General features: G+C 43.6%; 1 protein-coding gene across 2 annotated transcripts in view; it reads right to left on the reverse strand.

Annotated features, from left to right (window-relative positions):
* NEMF (nuclear export mediator factor) overlaps positions 1 to 800 on the reverse strand; it is a 63,596-nt gene extending 62,796 nt beyond the window's left edge. Inside the window, exon 1 of one of the 2 annotated variants that reach the window (XM_053224440.1) lies at positions 501 to 800. In XM_053224440.1, coding sequence (XP_053080415.1) covers positions 501 to 559 — 59 coding nt within the window. In that variant the 5' untranslated portion in view covers positions 560 to 800. The remainder of the gene's footprint in view (positions 1 to 500) is intronic. The other variant, XM_027065671.2, reaches the window with a different exon arrangement.
* Between the last annotated feature and the right edge of the window lie 13,408 nt (positions 801 to 14,208).

A 14,208-nucleotide genomic window follows, 5' to 3' on the forward strand; every position in this document is an offset into this window, starting at 1 on the left:
AAACTCACACAGCTGCATAACAGAAACCAGATCAGAACGTTACTTTCAGCTAAAACGCCAATATTCCGTCTCCTAGGAATGAGGAGGAGTGTCAAAGAAACCAGGCCTCCGGTCTGGAAACCCCTGAGGCAAAAGACTGCTGGGCACCCCGGCGTCTACTTGGTGTCTCGTGTCTTAATAAACGTTCGCTGCCAGACCGGGGCAACTCAGGCCAACAAGGCGAGAGCTCGGCGAGGGCCCCGCCAAAGCCTGACACAAGATCCGGCGAGACAAGCAGCCCGGGAGTGCGGGGTGTGGGGCATGCGGACGCTGGGGTCCCCAGATATCCCGAGGGCCGCGGGAAAGATGTCACGCGCTCGCCCACCCAGGCCTAGCCAGGTCCGCAGAGGAGCACTGGGGGATTAAGTGGAAACATCAGGCTGGTCTTTTTTTCCACCACGGGGCACCGGCCTCTGCCTTCTGCATTCCCCGCAAGAGCGTAGTCACCTATCGCTCAGTACCTGGCATTCAGCTCCGCGAGTACCGCGCGGAGGTCAATGGTGCTGAAGCGAGTCTTCATGGCGAGGTCCGAGTGTCGCTACCGCAGTTTTCTCCACTGACTACCTGACTCAACGCCGCTACTCTTATGCGCAGGCGCACTTGGCCGAAATCTACGGCCGCGCAGAAGACCCAATATTCCTTGAAGCGAACGTGTTTGCGTCGCTTTTCTGAAGAATTGGAATATCAAGTCGCCGTCAACTACCTTTTCGTTATACCAAAACAATTAGACATAGATCCGAACTAGTGTCTTGAAACTGCATTCCTTCCTAGAAAGCTGACGGACTAGTCCGGTCACCTTTCCCTCTTGTGTTTCAGGGCTCAAGCTGACCTCCCTAGCGACCTCTGCTGGTCATAACAATTTATGATGAGAGTACTGGGAGGATTTCCCCCAAATGGGCAGTAGGGTTCGGTATGCAAGAGCAATGAGCCCTTTCCATTCGGTTAACTGGACGAGTAGAATTTTGAAATATAACGAAACGAACTACCCTACAATTACCTACAATTACCCTCAACAATAAAGGCGAAGAAACGTTCAAAAAAGAGTTCCTATTTTGATGGACGCTCTCTGAAGAGCGTTTTGCGATGTCTTGTGGGATTCTCGTCTAACCTCGGTCTTGGCATCCCCTTGCCTCAGCATAGTACCTGGTATACAATAGGAACTCCGTAAACGCTTGGCAACCTGAATATTCAGGTGTTTTGCTACATAATGTTTTGAAATGAGATACAAAATAATAGAAGATTGCCCCACCATGGGGGACTCGTGGGGTAGTAGGAAAACTGCCGGGCAAGAATGCAAGTATGCCACTTCTCGTTGTGTTACGATAGATACAAGGAAAGAACGCAAAAGAGACAGGGTCTCGCTATGTTGCCCAGGCTGGAGTGCAGTGGCTATTCACAGGCGCGATCCCACTACTGATCAGCACGGGAGTTTTGACCTGCTCCGTTTCCGACCTGGGCCGGTTCACCCCTCCTTAGGCAACCTGGTGGTCCCCCGCTACCGGGAGGTCACCATATTGATGCCGAACTTAGTGCGGGCACCCGATCGGCATAGCGCACTACAGCCCAGAACTCCTGGGCTCAAGCGATCCTCCTGCCTCAGCCTCCCGAGTAGCTGGGACTACAGACGCGCGCCACCGCGTCCGGCAAGGATGCTGAGCCTAGGGAGGATTCTCCAGCCTGCCGGCTGCAAGTCGTCACAATTTCCAACAGCAGAAGGCGACTGTAAATTCGAAGGGCGCCGATGCCGTTTCAGAAGAAACCGGGAATTGTAGATGCCAAGGGGTGCTGCCGTAAGACATACGGTACAGGGCATTACTGCATCGTAGGGCACAGTAAACCATGCTGAAGAACTCAAAATGTGAAATAAACCATTTGGAGAGTTTAGGAAAGAGTGGGAGCCAAGTTTGTGCTCCAAACTGCAAAAATGAGAGGTCCGGCTAGACATAAACAATACTAAAGTTATTATGTTGGCTCTGAAGGCATCCCCAAAAGATCGCCTAGATATCTTACATTAAAACATACGAGTAAAACTCCACAGTGAAAGGGACGACACTCAGGTGTTTCTTTAAAAACAAAAACTGAAGCACTCAGCAAAACTCCCTCCTTAGGGCACTAGACCGATAAGATAGGAGCAGGAACACTAAGTAATACAGGGAACGTCTGCCTATCAACTCATTCATTCATTTCTTCTGCTTTGTCTGTCAAGGAAAGTGGGCATCAGAAAGAGCATGCAAGAAAATACTTAAGGGAGAGAAGTAGATCAAGATAAGAGTAAAAATGACCAGAGAACTGCATCAATTACTATTGAATTCTATCATTCTAGTTTTTGAATTTCTTTGAGAAAATTCTGAACCAGGAATACTTGAGGACTTGTTGGGGGGAAAAGAGGAAACAGGAGGTGGGTAAATCATCTGATTTTCAAAGGGCAGATAAAAGTGACTATTTGAAACCACAAACAGGTGCTATTAACATTTGGCCCAACCAAAAATTTAGAGAAGATTATTAATGGGTGACTTATGAGCACCTAGAATCATGATTCTCGAACTTTAGTGTGCATTCAGTAATTACTGTGGAGATAATTAAAGCTAATTCCTAGGCACCACACCCAGAGTTATTCATTAACTTTGACTCAAGGTATCTGCATTTTTCGCTGCCGAGATGAAAGGGGCCTCTGGCCCATACTTGAAAGTTCATTGATCTCTAGAAGATGAAGTGGTGATCACTAGGAACCAATGTAGTTTCACTTAAAATAAGATATTTAATCTTATTTTCTACTCAATTCATGGAAATATTCTATACGTAGTCTTTGAGATTTTTTTAAATTTGAGGTAAATTCACTAACATAAAATTCACCATTTTAATTCATCATTTTAAAGTGCACAATTCAGTAGTTCTGAAAATATTTACAATGTTGTGCAACCATCTCTGCTATCTAGTTCTATAAAATTAGGGTGCATTTGTCACTTAAGACCTACCCACCCACTTTGGAAGTTTCCAGTGGACACTTTTCACCACAACAGTGAGAAATAAATTTGTGAGGGGAGCCTCAGCATCCTTGAAGAGCTCCGCGATCACATTTCTCTGTAGGCCAGAACCTACTGTGGGAAACTGTTGCTACTAGCCTGGGAATCCTAAATGCAATGGGAATAACTGGATGGTGAATTGTCAGGGTCCAAATGGCAGCATTCCATCACCAAAGGCAAACTGGGTGTAATTACCATAGTGGGCAGCAAAGTCAAAACAGCAATCAGATTTGTCTGACTGGAGACCTGTTATGCTGGCTGTTTGATCATGGTGTTCCTAGCAGAAAAATATATGGGAAGCCTACTAAATTCTCACTTGATCCATATAAGAGTTCTAGCTCAAGTGAACCAAAATCTAGCCTGAATCATAAAAAGTCATAGCCCTTCAATCAATTTCCAGACTTGATCAAGTTTACAGGCCCAGCACCCCTTGAAAGAAAGGGAGTCCAGGTCCCCTTAAGGAAGGACCCTAGTAAACTTCCAAAAGTTTATATTGTTAATCTCTCTCTTAGTCTTCCCCAAGGGGACCTATGAATGTTTAACAGGGTAACTATGCTTTGGGATAAAAAGAAATGGTCAGTAAATCATAAAACTGAGTGTTTTTATTTTATTTTTGAGAGAGTATGAGTGGGGAGGTACAGAGATGGGGGGGACTGGGGCGGGGGGGGGGACAGAGTATTCAAAGCAGGTTCTGCGCTGACAGCAGTGAGCCAGATGAGGGACTCAAACTCATGAACAGTGAGATCATGAGCTGAGCGGAAGTCGGATTCAACCAACTAAGCCACCCAGGCACCCCTGAATCATAATTTTTAAAAAAAAATCCCTTTTGGGGATTGCTGGACACTGACTCTGACCTGACCCTAATTCTGAGACACCCAAAATGTCACCTTGGTCCACCAATCAAAGTAGGGGCTTATGGAGGGCAGGTGATAAATCAAATTTTAGCTCAGGTCTGCCTCACAGTGGCCCCAGTGGATCTCCAAATCTACCTTGTGGTTATTCCCCAATACTAGAATGTATGATTGGAATAGACATACTCAGCAACTATCAGAATACCTACACAGCTTCTCTGGCCTGTGGAGTGAGGGCTATTATGGTGGGAAAGCTCAAGTGGAAACCACTAAAACTGCTTCTACCTAGGGAAATAATAAACCAAACACAATACCACATTCCTGGAAGGGTTGCAAAGATTAGTGCCACCATCAAGGACTTGAAAGATGCAGTGGTGGTGATTCCCCACATTCCATTGAACTCACCCATTTGGTCTTTGCAGAAGACCAATGGATCTTGGAGAATGACAGTGGATTACTATAAACTCAACCAGATAATGACTTCAACTGGAGTTGTTACACCATAGTCTCATTGCTTGAGCAAATCAACACATCCCCTAGTACCTGGTAGGCAGCTATTGATCTGGCAACGTCTTTTTTTCCACCTTTGTTAATAAAGACCACCTAGAGCAATTTGCTTTCACCTGGGAAGGCAGCAATCACTCTTCTGCTTTAGGGGTATCAACTCTCCAGCCCTATATCATAATTTAGGTTCACAGGGTTTTGATCTCCTTTCCCTTCCACAAGATAACACACTGGTTCGTTACACTGATGACATTATGCTGGTTGAACTAGTATGTTGCACATGGTACAACAAAAAAGAGGTACAATGCCCAGTGGGCCTTTTGAATTTTGGAGACAACATATCCCTCATTTGCGTATGCTACTCGGGTCCATTTACCGAGGGACCCAAAAACCTGCTGGTTTTGAGGTACAATAATGATTCCATTGAACTGGGAGTTTAGACAGCTGCCTTTTCCACTTTGGGCTCCTCGTACCTCTGAATCAATGGCAAAGAAGGAGTTATGGTGCTTACTGGGGTGATTGTTCCTGACTACCAAGGGGAAATCTGCTACTCCACAGTGGAGGTAAGGAAGAGTATGTCAGCAATACAGTAGAAATTTATTATGGGGGCACCTAGGTAGCTCAGGTGGTTAAGCATCTCTTTTATTTAAAAAAATTTTTTTATGTTTCATTTATTTTTGAGAGCAAGAGAGACAGAGCATGAGCAGGGAGGGGCAGAGAGAGAGAGAGAGAGAATCCAAAGCAGGCCCCAGGCGCCAGGCTCCAAGCTGTCAGCACAGAGCCCAATGAAAACCTGACACGGGGCTAAAACTCATAGACTGCAAGATCATGACCTGAGTTGATGTGGACACTTAACTTACTGAGTCACCTGGGTGTCCCTAAGCATCTGGCTCTTGATCTTGACTCAGGTCATAATCCACAGTTTGTGAGATCGAACCCCTTTTTGGGCTCTGCGCTGACAGAGTGGAACTTGCTTGGGATTCTCTCTCTCCCTCTCTCTCTGCCTCTCCCCTCAAAATAAATAAATAAACTTAAAAATAAGTATGGTTTAGGAAGACATAAATGAATATCTAGTTGACAAGGGGTGGACTTGTGATAGTTAATTTTATGTGTTAGCTTGGCTGGGCCACCATGCCTAGATATTTGGTCAAACATTTATATTGTTTGTTGTAGTTGTTGTTTGTTTGTATAGTAAACCAAACACTTCAGTTTTTTTTTTTTTACTGAACTAATTTTTTCCACTTTTTATTGTGTTTAAATACACTCTAAAGAAAATTTACCATCTAAACTTTTTTTTAAAATACATTTTTTAAATGTCTTTATTTATTTTTGAGAGACAGAGTGTGAGTGGGGAGGGGCAGAGAGAGAAGGAGACACAGAATCTGAAGCAGGCTCCAGGCTCTGCGCTGTCAACCAGAGCCTGACATAGGGCTCAAACCCAAAAGCTGTGAGATCATAGCTTAACCTACTGAGCCACCCAGGTGCCCCAAATATATAATGTTGTAAACCATCACCACTATTCATCTTCATAGCTCTCTTTGTCTTGTAAATCTGAAACTCTATACCCATTAAACAACAACTCCCAATTTCCACTGCTCCCAGCCCCTAGAAACCTGCTAGCTAACAGCTCTACAACTTTGACTACTTTAAATACCTCATATAACTGAAATCATACATTTGTCTTTCTGTGATGGGCTTATTTCACTTAGCATAATGTTCTCAAGGTTCATCCATGCTGTAGCATGCTAGAATTTCCCTCCTTTAAAAACATTTTTTTAATGTTTATTTTTTTATTTTTTAATTTTTTTTAAAGAGAGTCGTTTGGAAACTTTTTTTAATGTTTATTTATTTTTGAGAGAGAGAAAGAGCACAAGCAGGGCAGGGGCAGAGAGGGAGACACAGAATTCAAAGCAGGTTCCAGGCTCTGAACTGTCAGCCCAGAGTGCAACGTGGGGCTCGAACTCACGGACTGTGAGATCATGACCTGAGCCGAGGTCGGACACTCAACCGACTGAGCCACCCATGCGCCCCAATGTTTATTATTTTTAAGAGAGAGAGAGACACACATCTCTCGCGCGCGCACGAATGGAGGAGGGGCAGAGAGAGAGGGAGACACAGAATCTGAAGCAGGCTCCACGCTCTGAGCTGCCAGCACAAAGCCCGATGTGGGCTCGAACTCATGAAATGCGAGATCATGACCTGAGCTGAAGTAGGACGCTCAACTGATTGAACCACCCAGGCGCCCCTACAATTTCCTTCCGTTTTATGGATGAATAATATTCCATTGCATGTATATACCACATTTTGCTTATCCGTTCATCTATCAGTGGACACTTGAGTTGCTACAACATGTTAGCTATTGTGAATAATGTTGCTATGAACATGGGTGTGCAAATATCTCTTCAAGACCTGTTTTAAATCCTTTTCAGTACGTACCCAGAAGTAGAATTGCTAGATCAGATGGTAGTTCTATTTTTAGTTTTTTGAAGAACCATCATACTGTTTTCCACAATGGCAATACTGTCTCACATTTCTACCAACAGTGCACAAGTATTCCAATTTCTCTACATTCTTACTAATACTTCTTATTTTCTGTGTTTTTTTTCAAATTTTTTATATTTGCCATTCTAATATTTATGTATTTGCCATTCTAATGGGTGTGAAGTGATATCTTGTAATATTAATTTTTATTTCCCCAGTGATCAATGATGTTGAGCAGCTTTTCATATGCTTATTGGCCATCTGAATATCTTCTTTGGATAAATGTCTATTCAAGTCCTTTAAAGCAGAAATTTCTTTTGTATTTAAAAAAATTTTTTAACTAAAAAAATTTTTTTAGAATTAAAGCTAATTTAATTTATTTTAATTTATTTTTTTTTAATTTACATCCAAGTTAGTTAGCATATAGTGCAACAATGATTTCAGGAGTAGATGCCTTAATGCTCCTGACCCATTTAGCCCATCCCCCCTCCCACAACCCCTCCAGTAAGCTAATTTAATTTAATTTAATTTATTTTTTTTTTTAATTTACATCCAAGTTAGTTAGCATATAGTGCAACAATGATTTCAGGAGTGATTCCTTAATGCCCCTGACCAATTTAGCCCATCCCCCCTCCCACAACCCCTCCAAGTAACCAACCTTCTGTTTGTTCTCCATATTTAAGAGTCTCTTATGTTTTGTCCCTCTCCCTGTTTTTATGTTATTTTTGCTCCTCTTCCCTATGCTCATCTGTTTTGTCTCTTAAAGTCCTCGTGTGAGTGAAGTCATATGATATGTGTCTTTCTCTGACCAATTTCACTTAGCATAATACCCTCTAGTTCTATCCAAGAAATTTCTTTAAAAAAAAAAAACAAAGTTTATTTATTTATTTTGAGAGAGCACAAACATGCACGAGTGGCGGAGGTGCAGAGAGAGAGAAAGAGAGAGAGAATCCCAAGAAGGCTCTACCTGCCAGCATACAGCCTAACATGGGGCTCAAACTCAGAACCGTGAGATCATGACCTGAGCCAAAATCAAGAGTCAGACATTTAACCAACTAAGCCACCCAGGCACGCCTTGAAGCAGAAATTTCTAATGTTCCCCATATATGCAGTTGCTTTTGAATGTCATAGTCTTTGTCATCTGGCTCCCCAAAGGGGGAAAAGAAAAAGGAAAAATATAAGAGAGGAGAAAAAGGGTGCTGACCCTTGCAATCCCCTGGAAGTTAGCAGGGGCTTCCAACAATGGTGGGAGATGCAACAACAATGGCCACCTACCTCTTTTCCTGCACCTCTGTGACCAGAAACTGCAATGGTCAGTCAGAGCATAGATGCTCAATATTTGGAAAACTGGGTCCTTTTGTGCATTCTGGCTGCCAAACGCTATGCAAGCTGCTCCAGGAATATGTATACATCTGCCTGCTGTGGGGCTAGGTGCTGAAATTGACAAAAATTAACCACAGTTTACCATCCAAGACTTTTTCTGGAAGTTGCAGCCACTCAGTTCTGAAATAGGTACCCTAGACAGACTCTGCCAGTTGTTGTCTGCCATCCTTCAGTTGTTGTCTAGGTGGAGAGACAGATTCCTGGTGCTTCCTACTCTACTATTTTCCCAGAATCCTCTCTTTTGAACTAATTTTGGTAAGTCTTTATTTATTCCTTGTTGTTTGTGGCCACTGAAGTTCTGTTCCATTAGAATAATGTGCCAATAATGGTTTGACAGAGATTTCCTTAAATGTTTGAACCAACCAACCAAACAGACAAACAAAAGAATTCTCTCTGATTTTGCAGAATGGACTATATTGGGGTACTTCAACATTTAGCATGTCAGTTTATAACTCTGCGTTAGCCTTCATTTCCTTCTTGTTCTGAGCCTGAAGTCCAGCCCAAAGTGAGAGCTTAGTGAGAGGTCTCTTCTGAGCATGCATTCTGCCTTGGGCATGTATTTGACCTTCTGGACTCCCTGGAATATACCAGAGTTGTCAGTCTATATTCCTCCAAGTGCCTTCTTCCTCAGCTTCTTTCTTCTTAGCCTTTTTGATCTATTTTTTGCCCTATTAACTCTTGCCATGGCTGGCAGGAGCTAATACATTTGCCTTTAAATGCTTTCAACAAATACTGCTTGTGAAGCCTTTCTGGCCCTGGAAAAGCCCCTATGTAGTTAAAACAAAGGAAAACTTTCGAGGTGATCCTTTAGGGAGCCACCAGGCAGGTCAAAATGGACAACAATTTTTTGATAATTATATCTGTAATACTTCATCTGCTGTCAGCACTTTGCACCAAGAATGTGAACCCCCAAAAAAGTAAAGAACAAGAAAGGCATTGTTTTGGAGAGACAGTGGTATTTTTAAATCAATGACATGTGTATTCTAAAGATAACAGAGTTATAAACATTAATATGACAATTTATATGCTCTTGAAATGGATGAGGCCCTTCAAAGTAAACACCTAAAGTATAAACCATAAAGGTTAAGACTAATAGAATAGTTGTGAATACATACAACTTTTAAGTTAGTGTATATCAAAAATATTACACCATTAACACAAACTCTTTTTTAAAAAAAAAATGTGGTCAACATCATGATATACTGAACTTCTTTCATGGATATTCTAGGAAATTGTAGTAAAGTATAACCAAGTATCAGGAGGGTGGCTGAAATAGACATTCTCTATGGTGTTTTTGTACATGTTTTGTACAAGTGTACAAGTGTACTTGTAACTGAAAACCATGCCTTAACCCAGGACAGAGTTTTTCGTATTGGCGATTTCAGGCATGCAAGCAGGCTAATGAATTAAATATACTCAGCAGAGCATAACAAGAATGCTAAAACTCACCTTACATGGATCATTTTTAAAAGATGGTCTCCTCCTCACCCTCAACGAGACAGAAGCTCTACAAGGACAATAATTTGTCTATACTGTTTCTGCTTATCTAGTATAAATATATGATCTGGTAAATATTCAGCACTTACTTAAACAATTTTTTGAATGGGTAGATGGCTAGATGAATGGATGGATGAGTTCTAAATTCTTATAGTTTAAAGAAATACAAACCATGAGAAAAGGTATCAACCCTAAAAACTGGTTCAACATGAAAAGTTCTTAAAGAAAAAAAAGCACAAGTATATTACAGAAGACAGTTACTGTAATGAGTTCTTCCTGACCTCATAGGGGTTTTTTTCAGGTACAGACTAACCTTGACCCCTCTCATGTATTTTCATGTGTTTTCTATTGCTACCGTAGCAAAGTACCACAAATTCAGTGGGTTAAGCAACACACATTTATCATACAGTTCTGAAGGTCAGAAGTCCGGGATGGGTCAGCAGGGCTGCATTCTTTCTGGAGGCTCTAGGAGAGAATTGGTTTCCTTGCTTTTTCCAGCTTCCAGAAGCTGTCCACAGTTGTTGGTTGGTGGCTTTGCAGGACTCCAATCTCTACTTCCAGGCTGTATTTATCTTCTTCTCTGACTCTGATCATCTTGCCTCCCTTCTTCATAAGGATTCTTGTAATTACACTGGGCCCCCTGGGATATTCCAGGATAATCTCCCCATCTCAAGATCCTTAATTTACTCATACCTTTTACCATGTAAAGTAATATATCGTAGGTTCCAATACGAGGATGTAGACATCTTGTGGGGGGGGGGGGGAGAGGTCATTCATTATTCTGCCTACCACACTTCAGTTACAGAAAGTTGAGAAGTTCTCCTAGAGGTTGTGGAAAAGACTGAAGGGGAATAGAAACTCCAAAGCCAGCAGAGGTGGCAACTCAAATGCAGTCCTTATAGTCACAGTTAAGTCATTCTGGGCTAAATTTAGGGATCCATTGGGGGGGGTAGGGGGGTAGGGGGGTGGGGGGGGTAAGAAAATGTTCAAAGTATTTTTCTCCTATTTTCTGGGTGGAGTGGGGTAAAGATTTAAAAAGTAAAAATGCATTTCTGTATATTTCCATTTAGTGACAGTGCATTGATTTGGAGGTGACTTTTAAAGTCTTCAAATGTCCTGAAGAATTGGAGTAGGACTTAGTCCATGAAGTTGTAGAGGGTAGACCCAGAAGCACCAGAAGAAGATATTTGTTCAAGGAGGGCCTTTTCTAGCAGTTATTTTTGTTTAAAAAAAAGAATCACCTCAAAAAAATGGAATACCATTAGCTTTATGAAAAGCTTACTACACTGTCCCTTTCCTTGTTATTTTACAAGTGGTGTAAATCTGTGTTTAGTGCTTAGTCTTTAAATTCCCAATAGATTATCAGATTAATGTAAGACTGATGTGGATATTTGATCAACTTCCGCAGCCCCTAAAATGTCTGAATTTAAAAGGGAATCCTTTAAAAGACAGTTCTTTCATAGAGGTGAAATTACAACCACAACCAAGAACTTCTGACAACTTGAAAATTCTATTCCTTCAAACTTTGCTCATGTATTTCCTTTTTAAAATGAGATAGGGACACCAGCCTTGCTCGAGGCAGCTCGGTGGCGGCCGCTGAGGTTTTGCTCTCCGCAACACTGAGTTCGCATGCAGCCGCGCGCGGGGGGCTCGAAGTTACCGGCGCTTCCTTCCATCTCTAACGTTGGCTTTTGGCAATCCAAGAATCGAGGGGAGACCGGGTGACGGCATTCGGCCACGCTGGCCCCTTACCTCTGCTCTCACAAGGGCGCCTGGGCGCCTCCTAAGTTGTCCCCACCACCCAAGGAAGGAGTAGCAGGGTACCCCGTCGGAAGCTCAGCCCTATCCATAAACAGTTGAATGTAAGGATTCGGGTGAAAGGCTGCTGATCTGTCAGATCTTCCGTCTGCAATATTTGAAAGCAAAAACTTTGACCTAACAGTGGTGAAAGAAGGTAACCTTTCCTGGCAGGACGTGGGGAGGAAAGGTCCGGGGAAACGGTGGTAACAGAGCAGCAAGCTGGACCGCCGCCAGGAGAACTTGGGCAATCTGGGGTCAGAGGCGCGTTTTTTGTGCTGTGGCCCGGCAGCCATTTTCTCCAACAGGCTGTGAGTGAACGAGCAGCCCCTGTTGGCGGCGAGGGTGATTAACAGTCTTTAGCAGAGAAGTTTTGGCGATAGTCCGATAGGGGTCAGCAATGAGGTGGCTACTAAACGCCAAATATCCTGTGTCATCGGGTGAGTTTTAACCGTAAGGAGACACAAAATAGGGGACAAACGTAAAATAGTGGGGAGAGTCAGTAATATAGGCCACTTACATTTCACTTATTTTTAATGCGCCTATTAGTCGGCTCCTGAGCACATAAAAGATGGGGGGAAGCTTCTGCCGTTTATTTAGGAGACACAGGCTTCTCAAATCCAGAGAGCCAAACAAAAGAGACGGGGTCTCGCTATGTTGCCCAGGCTGGAGTGCAGTGGCTATTCACAGGCGCGATCCCACTACTGATCAGCACGGGAGTTTTGACCTGCTCCGTTTCCGACCTGGGCCGGTTCACCCCTCCTTAGGCAACCTGGTGGTCCCCCGCTCCCGGGAGGTCACCATATTGATGCCGAACTTAGTGCGGACACCCGATCGGCATAGCGCACTACAGCCCAGAACTCCTGGGCTCAAGCGATCCTCCTGCCTCAGCCTCCCGAGTAGCTGGGACTACAGGCGCGCGCCACCGCGCCCGGCGCTCAGAGAGCCTGCAAAGAAGTACTAGAGGCTGTGGTAGGATGACGTTATCTGGAGGCGGAGCAGGGGCGGGGCTGCGGGAATGGATACGCCCAGTGCGAGGCGGTCCGGAGGCTGAGGTCGTGTGACGTCTTCTGGGATGGGTGGCTGTCCTGCTTTACGAGGCTCCGAGCGCGTGAAGCCGCTTTCCCTGTTCGGGCTTAGGCGCTGGGCGTGTTGCTCCGAACGCTGTGTTCCTGTACTTAAGCCAGGCTTTAATACATACTGCACCTTTTCGAGGAAGTTACTTACCAGGGAACCATCTGTCCCTAAATGTCTCATTGTCCACAGCAAGCAGGTCCTTTCTCCGTACAGCTTTAAGAGGAAGTGTAACCTGTAGTAGCAAGGGGTTGGGGGTCCGCAAAAGTGCCGGGGCCCGCTCACTTTTCACTACTGAAATGCAGGAAGCCTAAGGGAACGATCTGCTTTTGTCGTCCCCGCATGTTCGTTTCCCCTTATTGTTGGAGAAAAATCGTATCTGGGTGGATGGGCGCAAGGATTAGGATTTGGCAGCCTGGAGGGTTTTTCGGAACAGGTCTAGGTTAGGAAGGGGTAAGGAGAAGAAGGAAAAAAGGATTTCCAACCATAGTAGATCTCCAACCACCAGACTTCTCTGTCCGGTCACGATCTTCCCCATTCCTGTTTTCTTCTGGAAGGTAGTCCCGACTTCCCCCTCCGTTGCATCACCTAACTGCTCCCTCCTTCATAGATAAATTAAAGGCCATCAGAAAGACTTGGTCAACTTCTTGCCACTCCCTCCTCTAATACATCTTCAAGGAAGGACAACTTTGTTGTCGCTTCCTATCTCAAATCCAGTAGGTAAAAATGCCTCCATCAGTCATTTCCACACCCATCCTATCTCTCTCTCTTTTACTTGAGATACTGAGCTTTCTTTCATCTTAAAAGCTCTCCTTTGGCCTTGCCTCTCTTTCCAAATGGAATCGGTGTTGTTTTCATGGCTGCACTTTTTTGAAAGCATGTTATACAATTACTACATTCACTTCCTAACATTCCATCTTTAGTCCACAGTCCACCGATACACGAAAACTATTCTGATGCTCCCATGCCTAAGCTCCCAACTGGCAGATCTAAGGGACCCTGTAAGACCTCTGTCCACATAATTTATCACCCCCACCCCCAGTTTGTGTCATTTATGACCACTACCTCCTCCTTGAAATGTTCTTTTCCCTGGTTCTTGTTGACAGCCTCTGACAGGTCCTCCAAAGCTTTGGCAGTCTCTCCTCTGCCAACTCTATAAATGTTGCTGTTCCTTGTAGCTCCCTTCTAAATCTTTATTTTCTTGCTATGCTCTTCATGAATGATCTCACCAATTGTCAAGGCTCTCAAATCTATAGCTCCAATATGATGCTCTTTCCAGAGCTTCAGATCTGTATTTTTAGTGGCCTACTGGATGTCATCTTGAAATCATTCAACACTTCAAATTCAACTTGTGCAAGTAAAACTGACCATCTTCTGATTCCTACCTCCAAACTTGCCTGGCCAATTTCCTGTATTCTCACTCTTTGCCAAAATATTTATTTGGTCATTTCAGAACTCTTTCAGTCATCCTTGACCACTGTTTCATTCATTTAACAGCAGATATTTTTTTCTTGCCTATCCAATGACAGGTACTGTGCTAGATGATAGAGATGAGATGT

This window comes from Acinonyx jubatus, chromosome B3 (assembly GCF_027475565.1).
Source record: "Acinonyx jubatus isolate Ajub_Pintada_27869175 chromosome B3, VMU_Ajub_asm_v1.0, whole genome shotgun sequence".
NCBI classification, from domain to species: domain Eukaryota; kingdom Metazoa; phylum Chordata; class Mammalia; order Carnivora; family Felidae; genus Acinonyx; species Acinonyx jubatus.